Below are 22,493 nucleotides of genomic sequence, written 5' to 3' on the forward strand. Positions count from 1 at the left end.
TACCAATTATACAAGCAACATCGTAAAGAAGTTAATTGAATAGTCTCCAAATAAACTCTCCAATCTCCAATAAAGTACCATTTCATATAGGTAATTTGATGTTTCTATTTAAGGTTACAGGGACAAGACGGGTTATTGAAGCTAGGAGTATTTGTAGGTGTAATACTCTAGATTGGTCTACAGTGCACGTCACTTGTGGGTGGATACAAGTGTTGATGTTAAATATGTGAAGTGCTTGTAATATTGCTAAGGGCAGCCCACTGAGGGTGTTTCTCCTCTCTCATCAGTTTGGAACACTCTAGGGACGAATTACACTAACACACTTGCCCACCTGCATGCTGTAAATCTATTCCTCCCCAGCAAATCATTTTCTGTACTGACCACTGAGATTTACATCCTAGCCTGCTTATGCATGAGAGGCGGTACCCGGTTGATGGATAGAAGAGGGGAGGTTGAGGATTGACGGTTACTTGCTGTTTCAGCTAATTGCTTGTGTCATTTTTGTGGAAAGGGTAAACAAAGAACAGAAGGAATACAGATGTTCTGCATTTTGGTTTCAAAGTCTTTTAATTAAGACTTCAAATGGATCAGCCTACTTAATTTCGCAAATGAGCCGACTGTGATGAGCATTTGAACTGTATGGTGTAATAAAGAGGTTTTATTTACATTATATTCTAGAGTTTATGATTTTATCCAACCCACTTTGGTTTTACAGTCTGTTCAGAACTGTTACATTTTTTCTGACACATTTTTTATGGCTTGGCATTATTAGCTGTGTTAATTTTGTATCAGTTAAATTGGCTGAACAAACTCACATATTATAACATTTACATGTATTTGTATTCCAATGGATTTGACCTCAGCACCCAACTTTAATGCAACCAGTATCTGTTAACTGTTTTACTAACAACAAGTGACCAGTGGCATAGCCTTTGATGTAAGATTGTAAGAACTAATCTGACCAACTAGCAATTAGTTAAGACTAAACATACTTTTCCGCTTCAAATTAGACCAATCTACTTTTTCAGTTTATGCAACCTCGACTCCCAATAGTTTCACAAATAACTAAAAGCCTTGTAAAATGCTAAAATCTGAGCCAAAGACACGTATAAATACAAGCACTACTAAAGCAGCTACTGGGAGATATTTTGCATGAAAATGTTAATCGAAAGCCACTTGGTGGTTAACATGAGGCACCAAAATCTCCATCATCCAAGTGTTTTCAAATGTTATACAGGTTATAAGCCTTGAGCCTTTTGGGTCATTTGGCAAACAAACCTTAAGGAAAAACTGACAGACAAACAGATGTTGAGGCACACTCACAGATGTGGCCAAAGTCACTCTTTTTGGTCAACATGTGGTCATGGACCAATGAACATGGGAACTTGTGCTCATTTAGCTCCTGCGGTTTTTCATGCACGGTAACTCTCCTCTATCAGCATAAATGATAAACGATTACATTACGTCTTTGCAAATTCAAATCGCCCGTTTACTTTTTTGAAGATAATGCAAAAACAGGGCTATAGATTTTCCAGCCCACACAGCGCGGTGCTCTAGAAGCAGTGAAAGATGTGTATCTCAGTGCACTACACAAATTGCACATGGCTATGTGCCAAAGAGACCCGGGCCATCTTCACTGAATCTTTTGAGCCCTGGTGAGAAAGAAGAGCATTTGTTGTGCTCAATGACCTCACAAGGTGACATTGCTAGGTCAAAGTCAGCAGTCAGTGCCTTCACTGGAGCATGACAGGAAATCTGTGCCTGCTGACCCGAGTGAATTTCTTTCCCAGGTGCTACCATGTGGTGGTCCCAGAAGTGTCCATTTATCTACATTCACATCTGCTACCTTTCATTAAATGAACAACACGTTATGTACTTGTACTATATCACAAACTTAACGTCGTTTCTTAAGTAATACATGGGGATCTTGCATAGCGCGTTATGGTCGCTGTCCATGGTGCTGAACGTAAAGGCGCTAAACAGTCGTTACCACATAACAGCACTCTATATAGTGCAGGCCTGAGGGGGGGGGGGGGTGCGTTACCAACACGAACACATATGCACACGTTGAGAGACCACTTTTAAAAAAGTATCATTCAAAACTACCAGCTGTCGAACAAAGAGAGACTGAAACATTAGTCTCTTACCTTCCAAGCAACATGTCCTCCACAGTCCCGAATGGGTCATCACTTCTTCGTTCTTCTTGCTGGTCTCATTCTCGTTGTTAGACTTGATCTTGCAGACGCCGCGCGAGTACAGCCAGTAGTCCGTGCCCACTGCGATGGTCATGAGGCTGAAGGCGGCGAACGCGCCCACCGTGGTCAATAACATCTGAACTCCGCGGTCAAACACGCCCATGTTTCCGCATTCCATGAAAGGGGGACCCCCTTTCCTCTTGATGTATAGGAAATAAATATTTGAAAATTTACGGGACCAAACCAAACTAAAAAAATGGGATATATTTGAGCGAAAGGAGGGGGAAGGGGGTGGATGCGGTAGGAACCTTATGGTTGCGTTTGGGTGAGAACCGAGTGAGGAAGAAATGGGTGAGCCTTTCTGGCTATTTCTGTAAGGGTAAAGCTAATATTTCGCACGCTTTCCCAGCTTATGTAATTTTGTTTCGAGAGCAAACAATCTTTATCCTCTCTATCCTTTTTTAAACGAGGCAAGATATGCAGCAGCTAGCGCTACAGTTAAAACTTACACGAACATTCATGCTGCAAAGCCAATAATCAAAGGTAATATAGAAATGTACACTTAACTGTTAATTGCCTAGGCTTTTAATCATGGCCCAAGCTTGTCATTCAAAGGAAATAAAGCAACAGTGCCGTTTATGTGTCGGTTAATGAATATGATCTTAAGCAAATGTTGCGAGCACGCATAGAGAGCGCTTTTGTATCTAATTATGACAATTTAGGCGCATAAATAGCTGGTAGTTTGTCTTCTGATGTGTGAGGAATTGAAGATAAATACAGCTTTAGGAACAATGTGGGATTTAGATGAAAATAACAGACGTTAAAGGGGTGGAGAGTTGACGGAGTAATGGAAGGCTTTGCCTCCAATCGTAATATATCTAAACAATTTGATGTGTTACAACAACTGTTGACCTACGTAGCCGCAAATCGCTTAAAAAACACGCTGTCCTTTCTTAATATGGCTAAGCAAACCCTAGTCTATTCTAATCGGAAAAGAGAAAGGTAGACTACAAAAAATAAGGGAAAGCTCTATTTAGTTACAGGAGCAGAGAAATATAGGATACATGGATAGGCAGGATAGTCCAGTTCAAAATCAACGAAAGGAATGTTCAGAATTAAGACCGTAAATCTAATATAGGCTACTGATGCCGCCGTTACATCAATTTGACAAATTAAGTCAACGATGAAATGAGAAAATTCACCGAGAGCGAAACAAATGAATAAACATAAACGAAAATGGAAGAAAATAAAGAACTACTATATATCCTTTTTCCTAAAATTCTGGTCCCCAGTTTCCATATGTATCTCCTAGCTCTCTGAAGGTTTCTTCCGAAAATGGCAATCTGCTGTGCAATAAGGTACCGTCGACGATCCGGTTAGAGCAGGGAGCATCCAGCAGAACGAGCCGACCATTACTCGTCATAGAGCCGGCAGGAGGAGAACGAGAAGGCGGAGGCGCCGGAACTGCTGTATTCTACACCCGTCAGTGATGCTCCGTTATCCAAATCCGCGTTGGCTTTCTCGCGCCCAGAACCGGAACCAGTATCGTCCCGCATGCAGAGCCCTTGCGCCATGTAAAAGAAAGAAAGACCTGAGATGAGGAACTTGATGTGCTGGGAAAGAAGGATAAGGGTCCGATTCTCTCCCCCCTTTCGCTTGTGTGCTAGTGAAAATTTTGGAGAGGGATGTAGGCAGGCGCGCTGTGGCTCAGAAAGAGGGAGAGCGAGAGAGTGAGACAGAGTTAGAGAGAGAGAGAGAGAGAGAGAGAGAGAGGGAGGGAGAGAGAGAGAGAGAGAGAGAGAGAGAGAAATAATACAACCAAAGAAGGGATGTGCGGCGACAGAAAAGGCCGCTGTGAGAGGGGTGAAGATTTTCTCCAAACCGTGGCGGTGCATGCTATCAAAACACGTTTATTTTGACGAAGCAGAGGAGCAGAACATACGGATACAGATTTCAGTTATTGTATGTGTATAGTGGTTTTTTACGACGCCTGAATGTTGATCAATGATGAAGGGTTCATCCCAAAAACACGCGTTTGAACTGAATGATTTTTTTAAATACTGCATAGACGTTTGTCCAGTTTTGTTAAAACACACGTCATGCGTCCTACCATTGCCGCCTTTATAACGCGTATTAGCGCGCTCCTTCAATTACGATTAATTAATGTTAGTTGAAAAAACAGCACACGAGGGTTTTGATGTCGATCTCAGCGTTGTGTGGGACCGTTTAACTAAGACGCGAATCACGTCGATTGTACTGTACAGACGAACAAACCGCGTAATATAACGATTTATTGTGTAATATGCACACGCACGGTGTTTTGAGCGCAATGAGTGGACAGGGACATGGACAGCTCATGTAAGTGTAAAGAGACACGATATATCGCGCTATTACAACGAACTGCATTCATTCATGCATTTTATCTAAATTGACTTACTGCGCATTCAAGCTATACCTTTGATCAGTATGTGCGTTCCCTGAAGATCAAACACACAATCTTATTTTTGCACAGCTAATGCAATGCTATTGGAACACCAACAACTGCTTGTTTTAAAAAACCTATCTTTTAATCAAATGCTAACAGTATACACTTAAACGTGCCTTAAGGTTGCATGTGCAACGCTACAGCCCTCTTTTATAGCCCTTTTAAGTTTACAGCAGCCAACTCTACCGCTCCCTTCTCCTGACCAAAGGACATGCTTAAAATTCTAGTCTTGTACAGTGCTGGACCACTCTGGATTCAAAGCGCAGACGACAGAGATGAGGAGAGAACACTAACGGAGAGAGTAAGGGGACAAATATATAGGGTAGTAGATCTACTGAAGCAGGGAATTGTGGAGTGTAATTTCAGAACCGGAAAGAAAGAATGAGATAAAGAAGCATATACGCCATCTACGCTTGTGAATATAAATAAAAGACAGTGCATTAGTATCAATAGGGACAGGCAAAGAGTCGAAAATGAGTTTAAGCTATAAAACAGATGAGCGGCAGACACTCACTTGTGTAATAAAGACATGACACAGGCCATCAATCCATTCCAACACAATGTTCGAATAGAGGAATATGGTATGCATGCTGTATGATGGGACAATGATAATGGGCTTGGCTGCATGGGACGGCGTGGTGCAGACTGGCTGGTCTCCATCATTAGTCTCTGTGTGTTTGCCCTCTTCATTCCTGCACACTAATCCAGCCTCTATTAGCTGTGTCATGATCACTGGAATGAACAATGAGCAAACACGAGTTCTGGCTTTGACCACTGAGCCTGAGTGTGTGATCCACTGTGAACCAACCGGGAATGATTAAATGGACATAAATGAATGGGTATTTTAGGAATCAAAGTGTGTAAAGTGGGGAGGTGGAGGGGCTTGGGGCGTATATGAGTGATGTAATTTCTATGTAAAGCACTTATGTGTATGAAATGTGCTATACAAATAAACTTGCCTTGACTAATTGTAAAATGAGTGGGAAATAGGCATGTTTTTTATCAGCACTGATAATACCCTGAGGTTACCTTACCGTGTTGTGCAATAATTTGTTTGAAATACACAGATCATTGGCAACAAAGCATATTTCATGTGAAATATTACCTGGGATACCGCTGTGCTTATTATCAGGTTACAGCTAACATTTTAAGGCGAATGGAGTTTATTAGCAGAGAGCTTAAAGTGACACCGAAATTCATTGCGGCTCCATTATCCTAAGCAATGGGGGGTGATTGTGTGGTTTTAGTGTTGCTGCTACAACAGCTTCCTCATATTGTTGCTCCTGCTGGTTCTGGACCACACTGACTTTGGAAATAGTTTCCTACCACTGAGCAGGGAGGGTGTTTCGAAGGCCTGGTATGCATGCACGGTACATCCTTCCCACTTGGACCCTTAACGTCAGCTCAACATTAGCCTGCAAAAGACCACCGCTAATCAACTGCTTGTTAAAACAACCCTGGAGCATTGGCTTAAGAAATTCATTGTGAGGAGAAAGAATGAATTTGAGAGAGAGCATGATACGGTCATGAAAATGCAAAGGATAATGTGGTTCTTTCAACTGGCCATTTTTTTGTGATTTCATTAATTGGATGCGATTATATGGAGTCTCTTGGTAAAACTTGCCTCAGGGCATACTCTGTCTTTGGTGCAGACAGTACAATATTTCTTGGGCTGAAGGTCCCACAGAGAAGTGAAACACTAGTTTGAATACATCTTATGTTTGTTTAACCACATAAATTTGTCTTTCGCACATCAGGATGATTGGGTTGAATGTTAAAATTTTGCTCTATGGTTTTGAGGTCTGAATTAAAAAAATACCTTCTTACATTACACATTAAGTATCTCCATGTCACCATTTATAGTTTCTTTTAAACTGTAAGATTGACTTGAGCTGTTTGTAGGGTGCCTTCAGAGCAGAGGTGGGCAAATTACAGCCTGCATGCCCAACCCATTCTCACCAATGCATACAAATGACACACAGTGTGATTATCGTGCAATAGATACGCCAAATTCCGCTTTTGCGTGCATATGATCCGCCCGTTCTTCCCATTCACTTATATGGCGAATCGTTTTGTGTCATTTTGTTTATTGTTTTCTCATTTGTTTTGTTTTTTAAACCATTTTCGCTTGGGTTTAGGGTTAGATTTCAGATTTGTTTAAGCAGGTTATTTAATATACAGGTTTCTCTATGTTTTTGTCTATATTTAAGCCATGGTCGCTTGGAGTTGGGGTTAGAGATGGGGTTTGGGTTAAGATGTCATTTTTATATAACAAAAAGTTGTTCTAACCCTAAACCCAAGCGACAATGGTAAAAAAAAACAGAAAACAAACGAGAAAACAATAAATGAAACGACACGAAACGATTCGCCATATAAGTGAATGGGAATGACTGGCATATTATATGCGCACAAAAGCGGAATTTGGCGTATCTATTGCACGATAATCACACTGCGTGTCATTTGTATGCTTTTTGGTGAGAATGGGTTGGCATGCCATATCCGGCATCCCAACCCATATCCGGCAATTTGAGCACTTTTATCGGACTGGCCTGTGAGGCAGTTTGTAACATGTATTAAGTATCATTGTATTTTGATCAAAATTACTAGTTGGATACAATACAGTGAACATCTGATAGAAGGCGCTAGATTGCAGTGTGGTATATTCAGTTCTTTACTACTATTTTGCTCCATTTGCAGGAATTTTTATGTTGAATCAATTTAGATTTGCAAGTCATGTCACTTTACTATTATTTATCTTGACTAGAGATGAGTTGCTACAACTTATAAAATATAGTCAACTTCATTTTAGAAGTTATAACAACTCATCTGTAGTTATAACAACTAATTTCTAGTCAAGATAGATAATAGTAAGTTAAAATGACTTGTAAACCAGAAAAAAAATTAAGGCAGCAAATAAAAACAGTGTGGGACAAAAATTTAGGTGGATTAACCCACGTGGTAATAACCTGTATATTAGGCACAAAATCATCTTACATTTATTTCGACCTAAACTATTAATCAAAAAAATGCTTGCCATTATTTTCTATCTAATTCAAAGTGTGATGTAATCTCCTTTCTCTTTCTCTCTTTCTCTCTTTCTCTCTCTCTCTCTCTCTCTCTCTCTCTCTCTCTGGATTTCCATATTCTCAACCCAAACCCCTTTATCCCATTGTCTCACCTTCCTTGTATGTGAACCTCTCTCCTGTTCTCAGGCTAGGGAGAACAGAGCTGAGGGAGAATCAATATGTTTTCAATTTGCAGCAGCGGCTTGCTCCTTCGCATTCTAATTACACCTCCTGCTCTCTCTAAGTCTCTCTGCAAGATAGAGAGAGAAAGAAAGAGAAAGAGAGAGAGAGAGAGAGAGAGACCGCCACCACCATGCATATCCTACAGGTATCTGAAAGATAAAACTGTTGTAGTACGTTTAAACTGTTTGGGCCTCATACTGAAAATGATGTCATAACATTAAATAGTCATTGACACTATGAAAGCTAATCAGCAGGACACTAATGCAACATATTTTGTAGAGCTAATCCACTTTCACCTGTTTAACGCTTACTTTCACTGTTCTAAAGGTACCCTGACTATAAACACATGTGTGGCGTAATAACTATACTATACTGTAATAAACACTGGGATTAATTTCATAATGAGAATTTAAAAACAGTACAAATGTCATTAAAAAATATTTTCAGCCGGAGACCGCCATCTTGTTCACATCACAATACATACGTTAAAACAAAACAAAAATCACTTTGGATCCCACACACCCGGCCGGCGCTACATAGCACTGAGCACCAGAACAGCCAGACACAAGAACAGTTTTCCCTCAGGCTATATTAAACGGGACATTCCATGAAAATCTGACTTTTTCCATGTTTAAGTGCTATAATTGGGTCCCCAGTGCTTCTACCAACCTAGAAAACATAAAAATAACAACACTGTAACTTTGTTTTGGTAAACCATTCTCTGCAAGCATGTGAAAAGATAGGTCGTTCAGATTTCGCTCCTCCATGACATAGTACAGGGATCATATAATAATGATGCCGCCCCTTCAACTGCACTATCCAACCACAACCAACGACCATTTAGTCCGAAAGACAGAGAGAAAGAATGATTGAAAGCCACGTTGATGACCTCGCGAATGTAAACATACAGTAAGTCGAACAAGGAGAAGCAAAGTTGGGAGAAAGAAAAAAGATGTTAAAATCTGGAAAAGGATGTGGAATGTACCAGGTTACGTTAAATAGGGAATCCTGCGGCCATTGTTTGGACAAAATCGGAACTATTAATGGTTTGGATCCATATGAAATTCCAAACAAGAGTCCGACGACGACTTGCTGCCGGCGTTTTGCATAACAGACATCTTCCGCTAATGTTACTTTGTTTGTGGTGTGAGCGCACTCCATTTTCTGTGTCCATTTTTTATTTGTAACCTTTTACCTTGAAGCATTCCAACAGCACTGGAACGGTGGTTTTGTGTTTACAGATGGCACTACTTGCAAATAAACACTGAAAAACATTTGATTGTGTGACACTTCTAGCTTTTGCACATCATACTGTTATTGCTTTTTGTTTATAAGACACATGCATTTAAGTATGTTTATTGTGAAGATTGTGGGTATGGATGCAACAGACAGTTATTGCTGTATTTAATGCACCAGTGAAACACTGAGTACCAACTCGCGTGTCGGCTTGCTGCACTGCTTTGGTGGTACACCGTAGTACCGATACGGAATGCTGTTAGTGCCAAAATGCTTACAAAAAAAGTTTGGTACTCCTCCACCCCCCTTGGCGACCGATGTTGTGAAGCAGCCTATCATCACCTGTGATACGCCTGCCGTCCATATAGCGCCCCCTTGCGGGGTTCCTACTGTATGTGTTTTCCCTTAACAGAGTCACTCTGTGCCTCTCTCTAGTATATGATGTTACTTAGAGATTTTAATATGTGAGGACCATTGAGATGTGAGATCAGTTGTTCATGTTTACGCCACCAGCATCTCTAGTTCCGCTCAGATGGGTTCACTTCCCAGTTTTACATGTTCACTATCTTCAGATCTATACTGTCCTACAAAGCCAAAGCGTAGTAACTACGCATTTGGTCAGAATTGAGTAAAGGGTTGAAATGGGCTTTGTGAGATCTGTTGTGTCTTGTGACAAAGTCTCCTGGTTCAATGTTGTCCCATTTCAGAGAAAAGTGTGTGCCAAAATTGCAGTAACATGTTTGACTGACTGGTGTAAAAAACTTGAATGGCATTTTTCTCAGTTTCAGTGTTTGCGTAGTTACTGCACTTAGCCTTTGTAGGGCAGTATAGATGCAAGGTTTACGCAGACACTGGAAGGGTCAGCTTCAGTGGCTCTTTGGGAGGCATTCCCAAATTTGTTGGTCACAACATGATGTCGTAGTGACCAACTGAAAGAGAAAGTCTTGGTTACATATGTAACCCTCATTCCCTGAAGGAAGTGAACGGAAACGTTACGTCCCATCGCCACAGTTTGCTGTACCATTGCTGAGGTCGGCTGGGCACTGAAGCTTGGCTTTCTCAGCGTAGATAACTGATTTGGTATTGCACCTGCCGCCCATTTTATACTCGGTCGGCAAATATCTGCATGCCAAGTTCATTGCCGTTTTAGTAGCTTCTCGAAGTAGATTGGTCCCACGAAGCACGTTCCCAATTCATCAGTCAAGACGTGATATCTCCGTTCCCTTCCATCAGGGAACAAGGTTTACATACGTAACGAGACGTTTTGCTAGTACTGATAGCAATCAATACACAAAAAAACATGGTTACTACACTTTTACAACAACAAAACCATGGTTCATTTTCATAAGGGTTCATCAATATGATATGTAGCTTTGTCAATTTGTGCTTTTTAGTAGAAAGAAAGGTCACTCAGTGACGCACCGGTTTTGTACTGATCACATATCTCCATGTGATATGAATTTGCCCCTGTGAAATATAGTCGCACAAGCGTGCACCGCAAGCGTTCCGATCTGACGCATGAATGACCGCTTGCGTATGAATGGAAGTCTAGTGTGACCACGGCTTTAACCATTTATTGGATACCACAATCTGGGCTGTTTCATTTAAAGTGACAATTAAACGGAGGAAGCGATTGTCTTATTTTCTCCGTCGTGATGTATATCCGAGTGAAACGGCTTCTGAAAAGAATAAAAGGTAGGGCTTGACTTGAATTCGTCTATCAAGAAAAAATTGGATTGTTATAAGTTGGGTCATGTTGCTATTTGCTAATCGCGGCAATATTTTCCTGGGCCCCGCCCATCTTCCATACCTTATGACCAGAAGTAAAGAGAGATGAGAGGAGGAGATTTGTGTTTCTTAGGGGGCACATGAATGTTTAAAAAATAACGAAGCTCACAGGTAAGTAATTTGTAAAAAAAAGTTTTTAATGATAGTTTCATCGTGACTTTAAATGATTTCTAGATAAAGAATTATTAAATAAAATAAGTAAAAACACAAGATTAAGATTAATCGTTTAGTTGAAATTATTGCTAGGGACAATTCGGCTAAAATGCACACATGGGCTGTGATCAATCAAATTCCGCTTGCTTCCGTTTGAATACTTGACCTTCCCAACTACTCCTTTCCTCTGAAACCTACTCAATCCAATCCAATTAGACTAATAGTAGGCTATCTCACAACTAAACAAACACACACAAACACACACACACACACACACATTCAATCATTTAATTATATTGAATATAATGATACATTTGTAACATCTGGCCGGACGTCAGATGGAGCTATTTTCGTCTGTGTTGTTAATGGCTTTACACTGTGACCTTAGATTGAGTTTAACACCACGCCACCAACAGGGGGGCTCACAACGCTTTCATCAGAAGACCTTATCTTCTTGCGATTCTTCTCTGGCTGTCTTTTGTTGATGACAAATCTAAACACTTCATCAAACAAGCTTCAAACATTCCATCAGAGAAACTTGAGACCTCAAGTAACAATGGCCAGAAATAGGGGAAAATTAACACAGAAATGTGTCTTGGTCTAAGATCACAGCTAAAGACCACAATAAGCGGTTTAAAATTTATATATTATATATCCTCGTATTGCATGTTTGTATCTGTAATGTAACACTTTCTTGTAACACTAAAGGGATGCTTTGTTTATCTGCATGTCTCATAATTCACATTTATTAAATTATTATTTGATGTTAAATCAGTGGTTCTCAAACTGGGGCCGGGAGATGGTGCCAGGGGGCCCCAGTTTTATGACATTTTATAAAATAAATTAATTTATCATAAATTCTGTGTAATTAAACCTAAAAACAAATAAGGCTACTTACAAACAAGTACTACTTTGTATAATTGAATATGTTTTGTTTAATTAAAATGTTGCATTTTAGAACACATTTGTCATAACTTTTCTTTGGGGGGCCGCAAAGGAAAGCTCCGTACACATGGGGGCTGCACGTTGAAAAAGTTTGAGAACCACTGGTTTAAATCATATCTTGTTTACACTCTAAAAAATCCTCTTTTTTTCCTGATCAATGATATGCTTCAAATAGTTTCAAACTCATTTAATATTAATCCAAATTATTATTGTATCAAAATCTCTGGCATGCCCCAACTACGCAAATAAGTCTGGTGAAACAAAGACAAAGTTCTCCCGCTCGATCAACACCCTTTCGCATCGGTCATCACAACTTCAACTTCGACCATATCCACAGATTAATCTGGTCAACGAAATAATGCAAGGAACAAACCACGCAACGGACAACTTCAAGGACTACGCTACGTCACAACGAACTCTCTCGTGCCTCACAAAAGCCAACAAACGCAAGTATCGTATATTCATTCGCTGTGCTAAGTTATTAACCCTTTTAATTAAGGATATTGTTAGAGGTTCTGATGGTTTGTGCAGAAGTTAAGCCTATAGTGATATTGCCCTTCTTTTACTCTCTCTTAACTTTTCATGCTTTCTCTCTCTCTCCATGTGTCATGTTTATTGTTCGTTTGTATGTGTAGTTAGTTGTTGTGAGTATTTCGTAACGTTAGTTTGCATTTCACAATTGAATTGTTTCTGTGTTCAATGCTCAGCAAATCAATGTCAATTTATCTGCCCTTAGATCTTGCTATAAGCTTTGAGGTAATACTGTATGAACGTTGTTTTCTAAAGGCCACGGAATTAACTTCTTAAATGTACAATTGTGAATATATTCAATGGACGAATGCATACTTGGTTGTATTATTAATTCTGCTAAATCAGGTTAAACCTTATAAATTTGTATAGTTAATAACAGCTAATTATACATGTTATTCCCTTTCGAGCTAAATCTGGGATTGCCGTAGTGTGTTTCAGTCTGAGGTTCAATAGTGTTTTAAATAACATTTCCCTTTCCTTCCCCTAAATTGCTACACATTTATTAAGCACTATTAAGCAGGTATCAAGCATTTTTTGAATATTCAGATTAAAATACAGTGATGGTAATAGTTGTTGTACAGCGCCCACATGTGGACTATACTTTTAAGTCAGTATAAAAAGAGAAAATAATTTACACAATTTTATATACAGAAATACAAATTGCACACATGCACTTTAGATTTTTAGGTGTAAGGAAAAAATAAACCTTGACAAAATTTCTATAAAATAATTGACAGATTAATAAAACGGATTAAAAAGTGGTTTCTGAGTTTTGGTTCCCTTTTGTGACATGCTTCACAAACCAGCTCACGGAAACCGAGATATAGGCGCATCCTGTTTGTTTTCTGAGTCTTACAAAAGGACAACATTTTATTTCAACGTCACACTGGCTAATTTAAATCTGTGCAGGTGTAACACCAACTTCTGTGACCATTATGTGAGCATATAGTGCTGGTTGGGGTTAGGCTTAGGGGAATGAAAGCCCAGTTTCCCAGGTGGGCACAGGAATACACTAAACTTCTAAATCTGGATTAAAAACAGTAGATGGAATATAAATCAACCTTAAAAATGTATTACACTGGGGGGGGTGGCAGGTCCTAAAAACAAAGGTATTGAATATTAAAATCAAGACAGGAGAGGGAAACCTTAAGTTTGTGTCTTTTCTGAATGGGTGGCCCAACCCAATCTGAGTGGGCCAGTGCCATGTATGTTATGTGCCTTATGTTAGCCTGGCTACTAATTTGTCATAATGATAAACTTTAACATGGTATAGTGGTCACACTCAGCAACATTTAGACAGTGAGGCATTTCTGTAACCAAGGAATTTCAAACTATTTAGTGGTTGCGGATCATTAGATAGTAGGTCATTGCAGGTATTGAACGCATGGCATAAATAAAAGTCTCCCTTAGAAAAAATAAGCATTGACATAGTAAAAGTGAAGTAACCATGTTATTTGCCAGATTGTTTACCATATATATTACCTTGGCTTGCATGGTTTTACTATAAAAACTGTGGTTAAACTATGGTGTTAGACCACAATAAACTGTGGTACTACGATACCCATACACCAGCAGTGTAAAACATGAGAGTTTGGTAATGTAGCCAAAATAGGTAACAAGTTAGCATTATATAAGCTGTTCACCTTCACATTTATAAAGGCTGTCCAAATATCGTAAAAAGAAAACGAAAGTTAAACACACACCCAGATTAGAGGAGACAAAACAGAGAAGTTCTTCTGGTGTTCTCCGTTCAACTTGACGCAGTGAAATTCATTTAAAGATTTATACGTCTGCAAATTTGATTAATCTTAAATACAATGGACACCAGGTGAGTAGATGTATCATTACGTACAGAAGAGTTTACATGGAGGAACAAACAACAACAACAACAAAAAAGATTGTATAAGAACAAATCCTCAACCATATTAAACTCTACAACTGTGTTTTAACAATATTTAGGATTTTTATATTTAAAAATATATTATATTTGTTATTTCAGTTTAATGTAGATTAAAGAATTAAATGTTGTTTGTTTCCATATAAAATATTACATGACAAGACACAACGCAGAAAGTAGAATAACAGGTTAACCAAACAATGCATTGTCAAGAACTCAAAATAGCAACTGTAATTATGAAGCAGAAGAGCTCTTTTGTTTCATGTGTAGAAAGTTTTGCCTCATAGAACTTTGTTCTAAAAATCTGACATGCTCAGGACACAATTAAATAATTCAATTCAATTTTATTTATATAGCGCTCTCACAATAGTTTATCGTTCCAACCCAACACAGCTACAGCAAACAATTATAAAGTGCAAATTTTATTACATTATATTCTGTGGTATTACTTTCTGTGTTTGGTATAATACAATGCGTTCGCGTCGTTTATGGTTCCAAAAACGCATTATTTTCCACATACCATACATTTTTGTAGCTCCAGATTTCCCTTTCTTCCTGAAACGCACGGATTTTGGACAAAACTCATCGATTTGTCCCTGATTGGCCAGCTAATCTGTACGTTGTGATTGGCCTGAATACCTCTGATGTCAGCCGGAAATGTGACGCTCCTTACCATGTTTAAGGCCCAATCCCAATTCTACCCCTTACCCCTTCCCCTTCCCCTTTGTTTCGCGCGTTCACGTGAAGGGGTAGGGGTGTCTCAATTCTCTTTTGGCTGAAGGGGAAGGGGTAGGGGTAAGGGCCAGATAGCCCTTCAAACGAAGATTTTTCAGGACCACACTTCAGACGAAGGGGTATGATACATTTCCAATATGGCCCATTAATTTAAGTATTTTTGGACATTAAAAAGTATTTTAATAACAAATAATCACTTGTTTTATGTTGCCTTTAATCTTGTGTTCATGTATACGGTATGTTCTCAGAAAAAAGATTTGTAAAAATCGCCATGAAAAAAGTTTGCTAATGTTATTGACTTTGTGATAGTTCCACAACATATATTTTTTTAATAATTTCTTGTAATATTAAATTTTATTGTATTATTACATTGGAGCATCTATGACGTAGGAGCTAGCAACGACTTATGATGACGTGTAACGGTCTAGTAGTGGTGTCCCATTTCTTAGGGGAATATTTTCAGCCCTACCCCTTGACACTCTGTTTCAAGGGGCAAGGGGAAGGGGTAGGCGTAGGGCTAAGGGCAAGGGGGAAGGGTATAAAATAGAATTGGGATTGGGCCTAAAAGATTCGCCCACAATGAAATGCTGACAGGAGTTAATTTACAGGCTGTGAGTCCGAAGCGGGAGGAATTATGATAATGACGGTCTTGTCTACATCACCAATCCCAAGAAGTAAACTGTTGCCTACAATCTGTGTGTTTGTCGTAGTCCAAGAAAAAATGTTTACATTGGAGACAATAACTTGCGTCATTGTTTACTTTTTACATATCATGAACATGTACTAATTCACACTTACACACCAAAGGAAATTTAAAAATGTGAATCAAGACCATAGGTGCCCTTTAAATCCATAAGAGTCCACAGAAACAGTGGCAAATTATTTTAAAAAAATCATATTTTTATAAAAAATGTAAAAACATTTGTGTCTTGTTTCAGCTATAAAAGCATGCAACAGAAGCTTGCATGCTCTCATTGGCTATTGTAGCTGTCATGTCATTAGGTGAATGCTTGGTTAAAGAGATATGTCTTTAGTTTATATTTAATGAATGCTGGGTTATTTTCATCCCAGTGTTGGGTCAAAAAGGTACAAATCCAGCAGATGAACCCAGAAATGAACCCAGAAAGTGTTTATATTTGACCCAATGGGCTGGGCTCGTCCCCTCAACCCAGCATTTTTTAGAGTGTAGACTTAAACTGATCAAGTGTGGCTTAATCCTGAATATTGCTGGGAAAGTCATTATACAGCTTAGCTTAGATTAGATGATGTTGATATTGTATGTATTATTAAGAGACCAGAATTTTAAGAGCACAGTGTCTGTGATGGATTGTAATCTTAGTGTAACTTACAAAGATATGAAGGTGCTAGAACACTTATTTTTATAATCTGAAGAACCTTTTTCACCTTAAAGAACCTTTTGTGAAACAAAAAGGTTCTGCAGATCTTAAAGTTGCGTTAAAGAACCATTTAGACAGAAAAGGTTCTTCTATGGCAGTGTTTCCCGATCCTGGTCCTCGGGCACCCCCACCCAGAAAGTTTTAGATGTCTCCTTATTTAAAACACCTGATTCGACTCATCAGCCTCCTTCCAAAATGGTAAACATGTGTCTGATGAGTTAAATCAGGTGTGTTAAATAATGCCGAGTTCAGACTGCACGATTTTAGCCCTGATTTTGACTCGCCGACAGGTTTTGCGAAATCGCCGACAAATGGCCGAAATCACAGGCAAATCGATGCTCGTGCACGCGAGTGACAATCACACAGTGTGAATTATAAAAGACGCGTTCTGAGAGGATCGCCGACGAGTCGCCGACACCCGTGAGATATTTGGCATGCTAAATATCTGGACCGGTCGGCGATTCAAAATCATTCCGTGTGAAATGTGTTTTGACTGACAATAACATCGGGGATGACCTACATCCAATGAGAGAGCAACATACAGGACAGCTGGAAGTTCGGGGAGGAGCCTCAACAAACATTTCCTCATTCATAATTTTTATTTCTTCTTCTTTCTGCTGCAAATGAGCGCACATGCAATTTGTATGGTAAACTTCTTGCGGGTGACTATTTTTAATAATAATCCCAGTCTCACGTGAGAACTCCGGTCTTGCACGCGTGACCACGCGCTGTTTCCTTCGCGTCACTTCTCGCGTGGGTTTGGTTGTGAGACGTAGTTTGCGGACCGGGAAAAAGTTATCGGCGATTCTTCTTACGGTAAAGTCATGCAGTATGAAGACCCCTGTCGCCAATCGATCATGCAGTGTGAAACAGCAGCGACTGAACGCTTCCCCTGATAATCACGCAGTATGAAACCACAGGTGACCCGACTAGTTTGAAAATCATGCAGTCTGAACTCGGCATTAGGAGACATCTAAAACTTTCTGGGAGGGGGTGCCCGAGGACCAGGGTTGGGAAACACTGTTCTATGGCATCATGAAGCACTTTTATTTTTAAGGGGTTGTACACACCAAAACTTTTAAACACGGCTGAAAAAACCTGGAGGACGCCGAATGCCAGCTATTTTTCAGCTGACCACATTGGTAGCTCTGATACTTCAGCTGTGAAAGTTGAAAATTTTTCAACTCACGCCGTTCAGCACAGATAAACAGCCGAGCACCGGTTTTCAGAGTGGAAGAATACCACTCGCTGCTGGCTTTTTTGAAAAAGGCAGAGCTTCCATTGGAAACAATTGAAAACATGCGCCAGCCTCGGGCGTAAAAGTTTTGGTGTGCACGCCCCCTAACAGTGTATTTGGTTCAATAATAAGTATCTCTATCTTAGTGGAGTTAAGGAGAAGGAAATTGTTTGCCATACACTTTCTGGTTGGACCTAAAACAGGCTGAAACCTAACCACTAATATAAATAATATAAAGTCCTAATATAAATAAGCCCTCCCTTACTAACCAACTTTCTCTTCTGCTGTCATTAGCTCCTATTGCACAGAGAAAAACTACAGACGTTACTGTCCGAATATGTTGTTGACACCCTCAATCTCATTCAGACAGTCAGAGACTTCTGTGACAGAGAAGAGAAATGGACCCTTCAGAGAAAAACAGAACTGGAGAGTATGAAACATATCAAGGAACAAGCAGACAAAATCAGTCTTAAGTTTGGTCATGTTAAAAATTCAAAGAACAAAGGTAAAGCCTTTGGAGAGTTCCTAAAGAGTGGTTTAACTCAGGTCACAGCTGACTCTAGACGACAAAAACTGGAGAAGAAACTGGGTGATGTCCTGAAAAACACATTTGAGGGGCTGGAGAAACTTGACCACTTTCTGGACGCAGTGGAGAAACTAACAGTTACCTCATTAAATGTCTTCACTGATCAAAGTGTCCTGCCGAATGGGGAGAACCCTGCAAATGTGCGATCGGTCATCACAGCTGCCAAAATGGCGTCTCCTCTCCTCATCAACTTTAAACGAAATAACGAAACCTTCTTCCTTCCCATCCTTAATAATGTGGATGTCATGGTTTTTCAGCTAGACAAATACATACAAATTACACAACAGCTTTGTGAGAAACTGAATAAAAAGTTAGTTTTTATTTTGTAGAGTTATTTAAATAGTACTAAGTAAATACAATATAGCATCCAACAGCCCTGTGGTATCACAGGGCTGTTAAATGCTTTATTCTTATTGGTTCCACTGCCTGTACGAATTAATTTTTGATAAACGCACACCTGTGAAATGTCTTTGAAGAATTAAGGGAAGACAAAATCTACACTTATATTACATCTCTTTACAGATGGATGCAGGATGAGCCTTTAAAGTTCAGTTCGAGTGTAAAGAACTCGAAGAAAAAAATGCTTAATAATTTGAACCAGTTAAGACAAATCAGGTAAGACCACTTTTTTGATTTATATTGTTTTCTGTACATTCATATGCATATGAATGGAGTGAAAAATAACTTTCCATATCTCCTTGTTCAGAAATGACCAGGACACCAGGTTAATGTTCCTCTTTAGGGAACATGCTTTGAACTTCATTGGTCTGTACAGCCAACGTTGCTCTGAGGTGAAGCAGTTCTTGTCAGATCTGGAAGAAAATGCAGTTCAGCTGGACAGAATGAAGAAAGGAGCAAGTATTTCTACTGTAACTGGTAGTTCAGTGGGGATAGCAGGAAGTGTTTTGTCCATTGTTGGCATTGCTCTTGCTCCTGTCACTGCAGGAGTGTCTTTGGCTCTCACTGTGACAGGGCTTAGTCTGGGGGTAACCAGTGGTGTCAATAGTTTGGTCACGGGTATCACTGAAACAGCAGTTAACGCTTACCATGGTAAAAAGGTACAAAGCATTTTCCAGACATACGTGAATGATACAAAGAGGATTCAATGCTGTTTGCAGAAGGCCAGTTCGGAGCATGTAGAGAGGCTTTATTTTATCAGTATGTTCGGAGCACGAAAAGCGGAAAAAGGTAAAACAGTTTCATCTGTTCAAGTACACAAAGTTAAGAAAGTGCAAAAGCAACAAGACACAAGCAAAGTCAAGGAACTTGTGGGTAAAGCGTTAAGACATGGGATGTTTGCAGGCCGTCTTGGAGGAGTGGCGAAAGGTATTGAGTCCCTGGTGGATGCTGCTAAAGCTGCTAAAGCCCTCCAAAGTGAGGGGGTGGTTACAAAAGCAGTTGGGATGGGGCTGCAGGAAGCACGGAGTACTCGTAGCATTCCCAACCTCGCTGCAGACTTGCCTGACATTGGGCAACTGGCAAAAGGGACACCACTAGCACTCTCAAAGACAGCAAGAGCTGGATTTATCACTGCCAATGCTCTTTTTATTGGTTTGGATGTTCTTTTTATTTGTAAAGACAGCATAAGTCTGGCAAAAGGGAGCAAGAGTGAAACATCTCAGCTCATCCGCTCCAGAGCAACTCTGTGGAAATCCGAACTCGAGGCCTGGCAGAAGATTTATGATTCCTTATGCATAGGAATAGAAAAGTTTAGAAACAGCCAGATCCTGCTGGAGCAACCCTTTCTTCCTCAGTAATAATTAGTCTACAGGAAATTTACAAATACACTAGCCTGTAATATCAAATATAATACATGATTCTCACGACAACTTGGTTTTAAAAATGTCAAGCATGAAAATGTAAAAATTGCTTAAATTTACTTTTTTTCCCACCAGACATTGAAAAACAAAGTCTGGAGTAAATGGGAACATTAATTTAAAAACTTTTACTCATCATTTAACACTTTTTGTAACATAATTTAAAAAATGAGTCCTAAAAAAATCTCATTACCGCAACAGTCAGAAAACATCAACACTGACATATTTTCAAAATGACATGACAAACCTGAAAGAACATAATTTGGAGATTCTGCACATGTATTTAAAATCAAAGTATTATGCTTCTATTAATTAAATTAACATTTAATAAGCATCTGTTGCGGTAATGATAATCAAAAAGACAATATTTCAAATTAACTGTAAAAAAATGATCTTACCTGGTAGCCATCTTGAAGTAACTGGTCCATGTGCTTGGTCACTCAAAATCAAACTTTATTAAAATTCTGTATGTGTGCTGTGATGAGCCTCTGCGATGAGCCTCCAGGTGTTCCTGCTTTGGTCGACCGGTGGGAGTGGCTAGGAGACTCATTGTTTCGGCTGCTAATGAATTCCACCTGTGTCTTTAGTTTAAAAGGAAGTGTGTGAGTGGAAAAGAAGGTTGTTGATTGCCTTTGTGAGGATGTCCTGAGTTTGGTGCTCCTGGGTTAAGTTGTTTGTTTTTCTTTATTATATGATTTTGTTTTGGTTCTTTCTGATATTTTAACATCTTTTATCAGAAAGATGTTGCAGTAGTTTTGTTGATTATTTTATTGTTTAAATCCTACTTTTTCTATCTATGTTAAATAAAACATTTAATTACCCTTACCAACCACCTAGTCCTCCTCTTATTTGTCGCGGCTCTGAGCCAGTCGTGACAAATATGGGGGCTCGTCCGACCGTTTGTTAATCTTGTAGTTTGGAAAATTTGTTGTTTGGTTATCTGATAAATATTTTGTTTAACTTAAGTAATTTGAAAAAAAAAGTTTTGTGATAGCATTCGTTAGGAGAAGAATGGAGGATGTAGTGGTTGGTTTGGGTGATTTGTTAATTGCTTGCAGGAGTTTAAATTGGTAAGTACGGCTAATTTTTGTTAACAACTGAAGTATTTTGGAATAAGCTTTTCCCTGGTTAGGTTTAGTGGAATTTCCTTAACGGGAAGTTTCAATTTTTTTTATTTTAGTTTGTTGTTTTTGTGCGGTGAAAGCAGTTAGAGCATTTGTCTCGGGTACACCTCCGTGTTTTGTTGTAGTGACTCGGTAATCGGTTACTATAGCAAACACTGGTTTAGAGTGTTTAAAACCCCGCTGCAAGTAACTGTACGAAGATTAGGTATGAGTTTAGATAGTTTTGAAATTTAGTTAGGGGGATTCGCTTATTCCAAATTCTTGCTTTGTAGTAGCCGTATATATTTTTTTTTTTCACAATGTCCTCAAAAACTCAGGAATTTATTAGTGCACCATCCGAACCCTTGTTAGATGAGTTGACTAGGGATCAACTATTAGAAATTGCCGAACACTATCAAATTGATCTAACAAATCAAGATAAACGTGTGAAAGAGGGTATTAAATCCTTAGTAAAGGCAGATTTAATTGTTCGTAAGGTGTTGACCTCTCAAGTCTTGGAAGACACGCTACCTTTTGGTAATGTGTTAGCACAAACGCAGTTAACATTTGAGCAACAAAAACAATTGTTATTAATTCAAACTGATATACAAGCGAAGCAGTTAGAAGTCCAAAATCGTATTGAACTTTCTAAAGTTCAAGTGCAACAGCAACAAATTGAACTTGAGCGTTATCGGTTGGATTTAATAAGAGATGGAAAGATTGCGGTAACAGGAGATTCAGAATATGTTCCAGGCTCAGTTAGGTCTGATACGGTGAATAATATGAGACTGGTTCCTAAGTTTGAAGAAAAAGAAGTCGAAAGGTTTTTTCTGTTGTTTGAACGAGTTGCGGATGCACGAAATTGGCCAAATGATGAGCGCATTTTGTTGTTGCAGTCTGTTTTGACAGGAAAGGCACAAGAGGCATATTCTTCACTAAGTGTGGAAGATGCGTCTAGGTATCAAACAGTGAAAGCGGCAGTGTTAAGGGCTTATGAGCTTGTACCAGAAGCCTATCGACAAAAATTCAGGTCTTGGAATAAGAAGGAAAATCAGACGCATGTTGATTTTGTACACGATATCATGGTCTATTTTAATCGTTGGTGTGTGGCATCTGATGTAAAATCTCTCGACGATTTAA

General features: G+C 39.3%; 2 protein-coding genes across 2 annotated transcripts in view; one reads left to right on the plus strand and one right to left on the minus strand.

Annotated features, from left to right (window-relative positions):
- cacng2a (calcium channel, voltage-dependent, gamma subunit 2a) overlaps nucleotides 1–3,922 on the minus strand; it is an 87,257-nt gene extending 83,335 nt beyond the window's left edge. Inside the window, exon 1 of the mRNA XM_055194088.2 lies at nucleotides 2,148–3,922. Within this exon, the coding sequence (XP_055050063.1) occupies nucleotides 2,148–2,373 (226 nt within the window). The 5' untranslated portion in view covers nucleotides 2,374–3,922. The remainder of the gene's footprint in view (nucleotides 1–2,147) is intronic.
- Nucleotides 3,923–12,559: 8,637 nt separating this feature from the next.
- Nucleotides 12,560–20,721, plus strand: LOC129425407 (uncharacterized). Its single transcript, XM_073857329.1, has 4 exons — nucleotides 12,560–14,409; nucleotides 18,156–18,743; nucleotides 18,956–19,048; nucleotides 19,140–20,721. Exons 1-4 carry the CDS (start codon nucleotides 14,399–14,401, stop codon nucleotides 20,188–20,190), a joined length of 1,743 nt encoding a protein of 580 aa, XP_073713430.1. The 5' UTR covers nucleotides 12,560–14,398; the 3' UTR covers nucleotides 20,191–20,721.
- Nucleotides 20,722–22,493: the final 1,772 nt, after the last annotated feature.

The sequence above is a fragment of the Misgurnus anguillicaudatus genome, chromosome 19, assembly GCF_027580225.2.
Source record: "Misgurnus anguillicaudatus chromosome 19, ASM2758022v2, whole genome shotgun sequence".
Taxonomy (NCBI): Eukaryota; Metazoa; Chordata; class Actinopteri; order Cypriniformes; family Cobitidae; genus Misgurnus; species Misgurnus anguillicaudatus.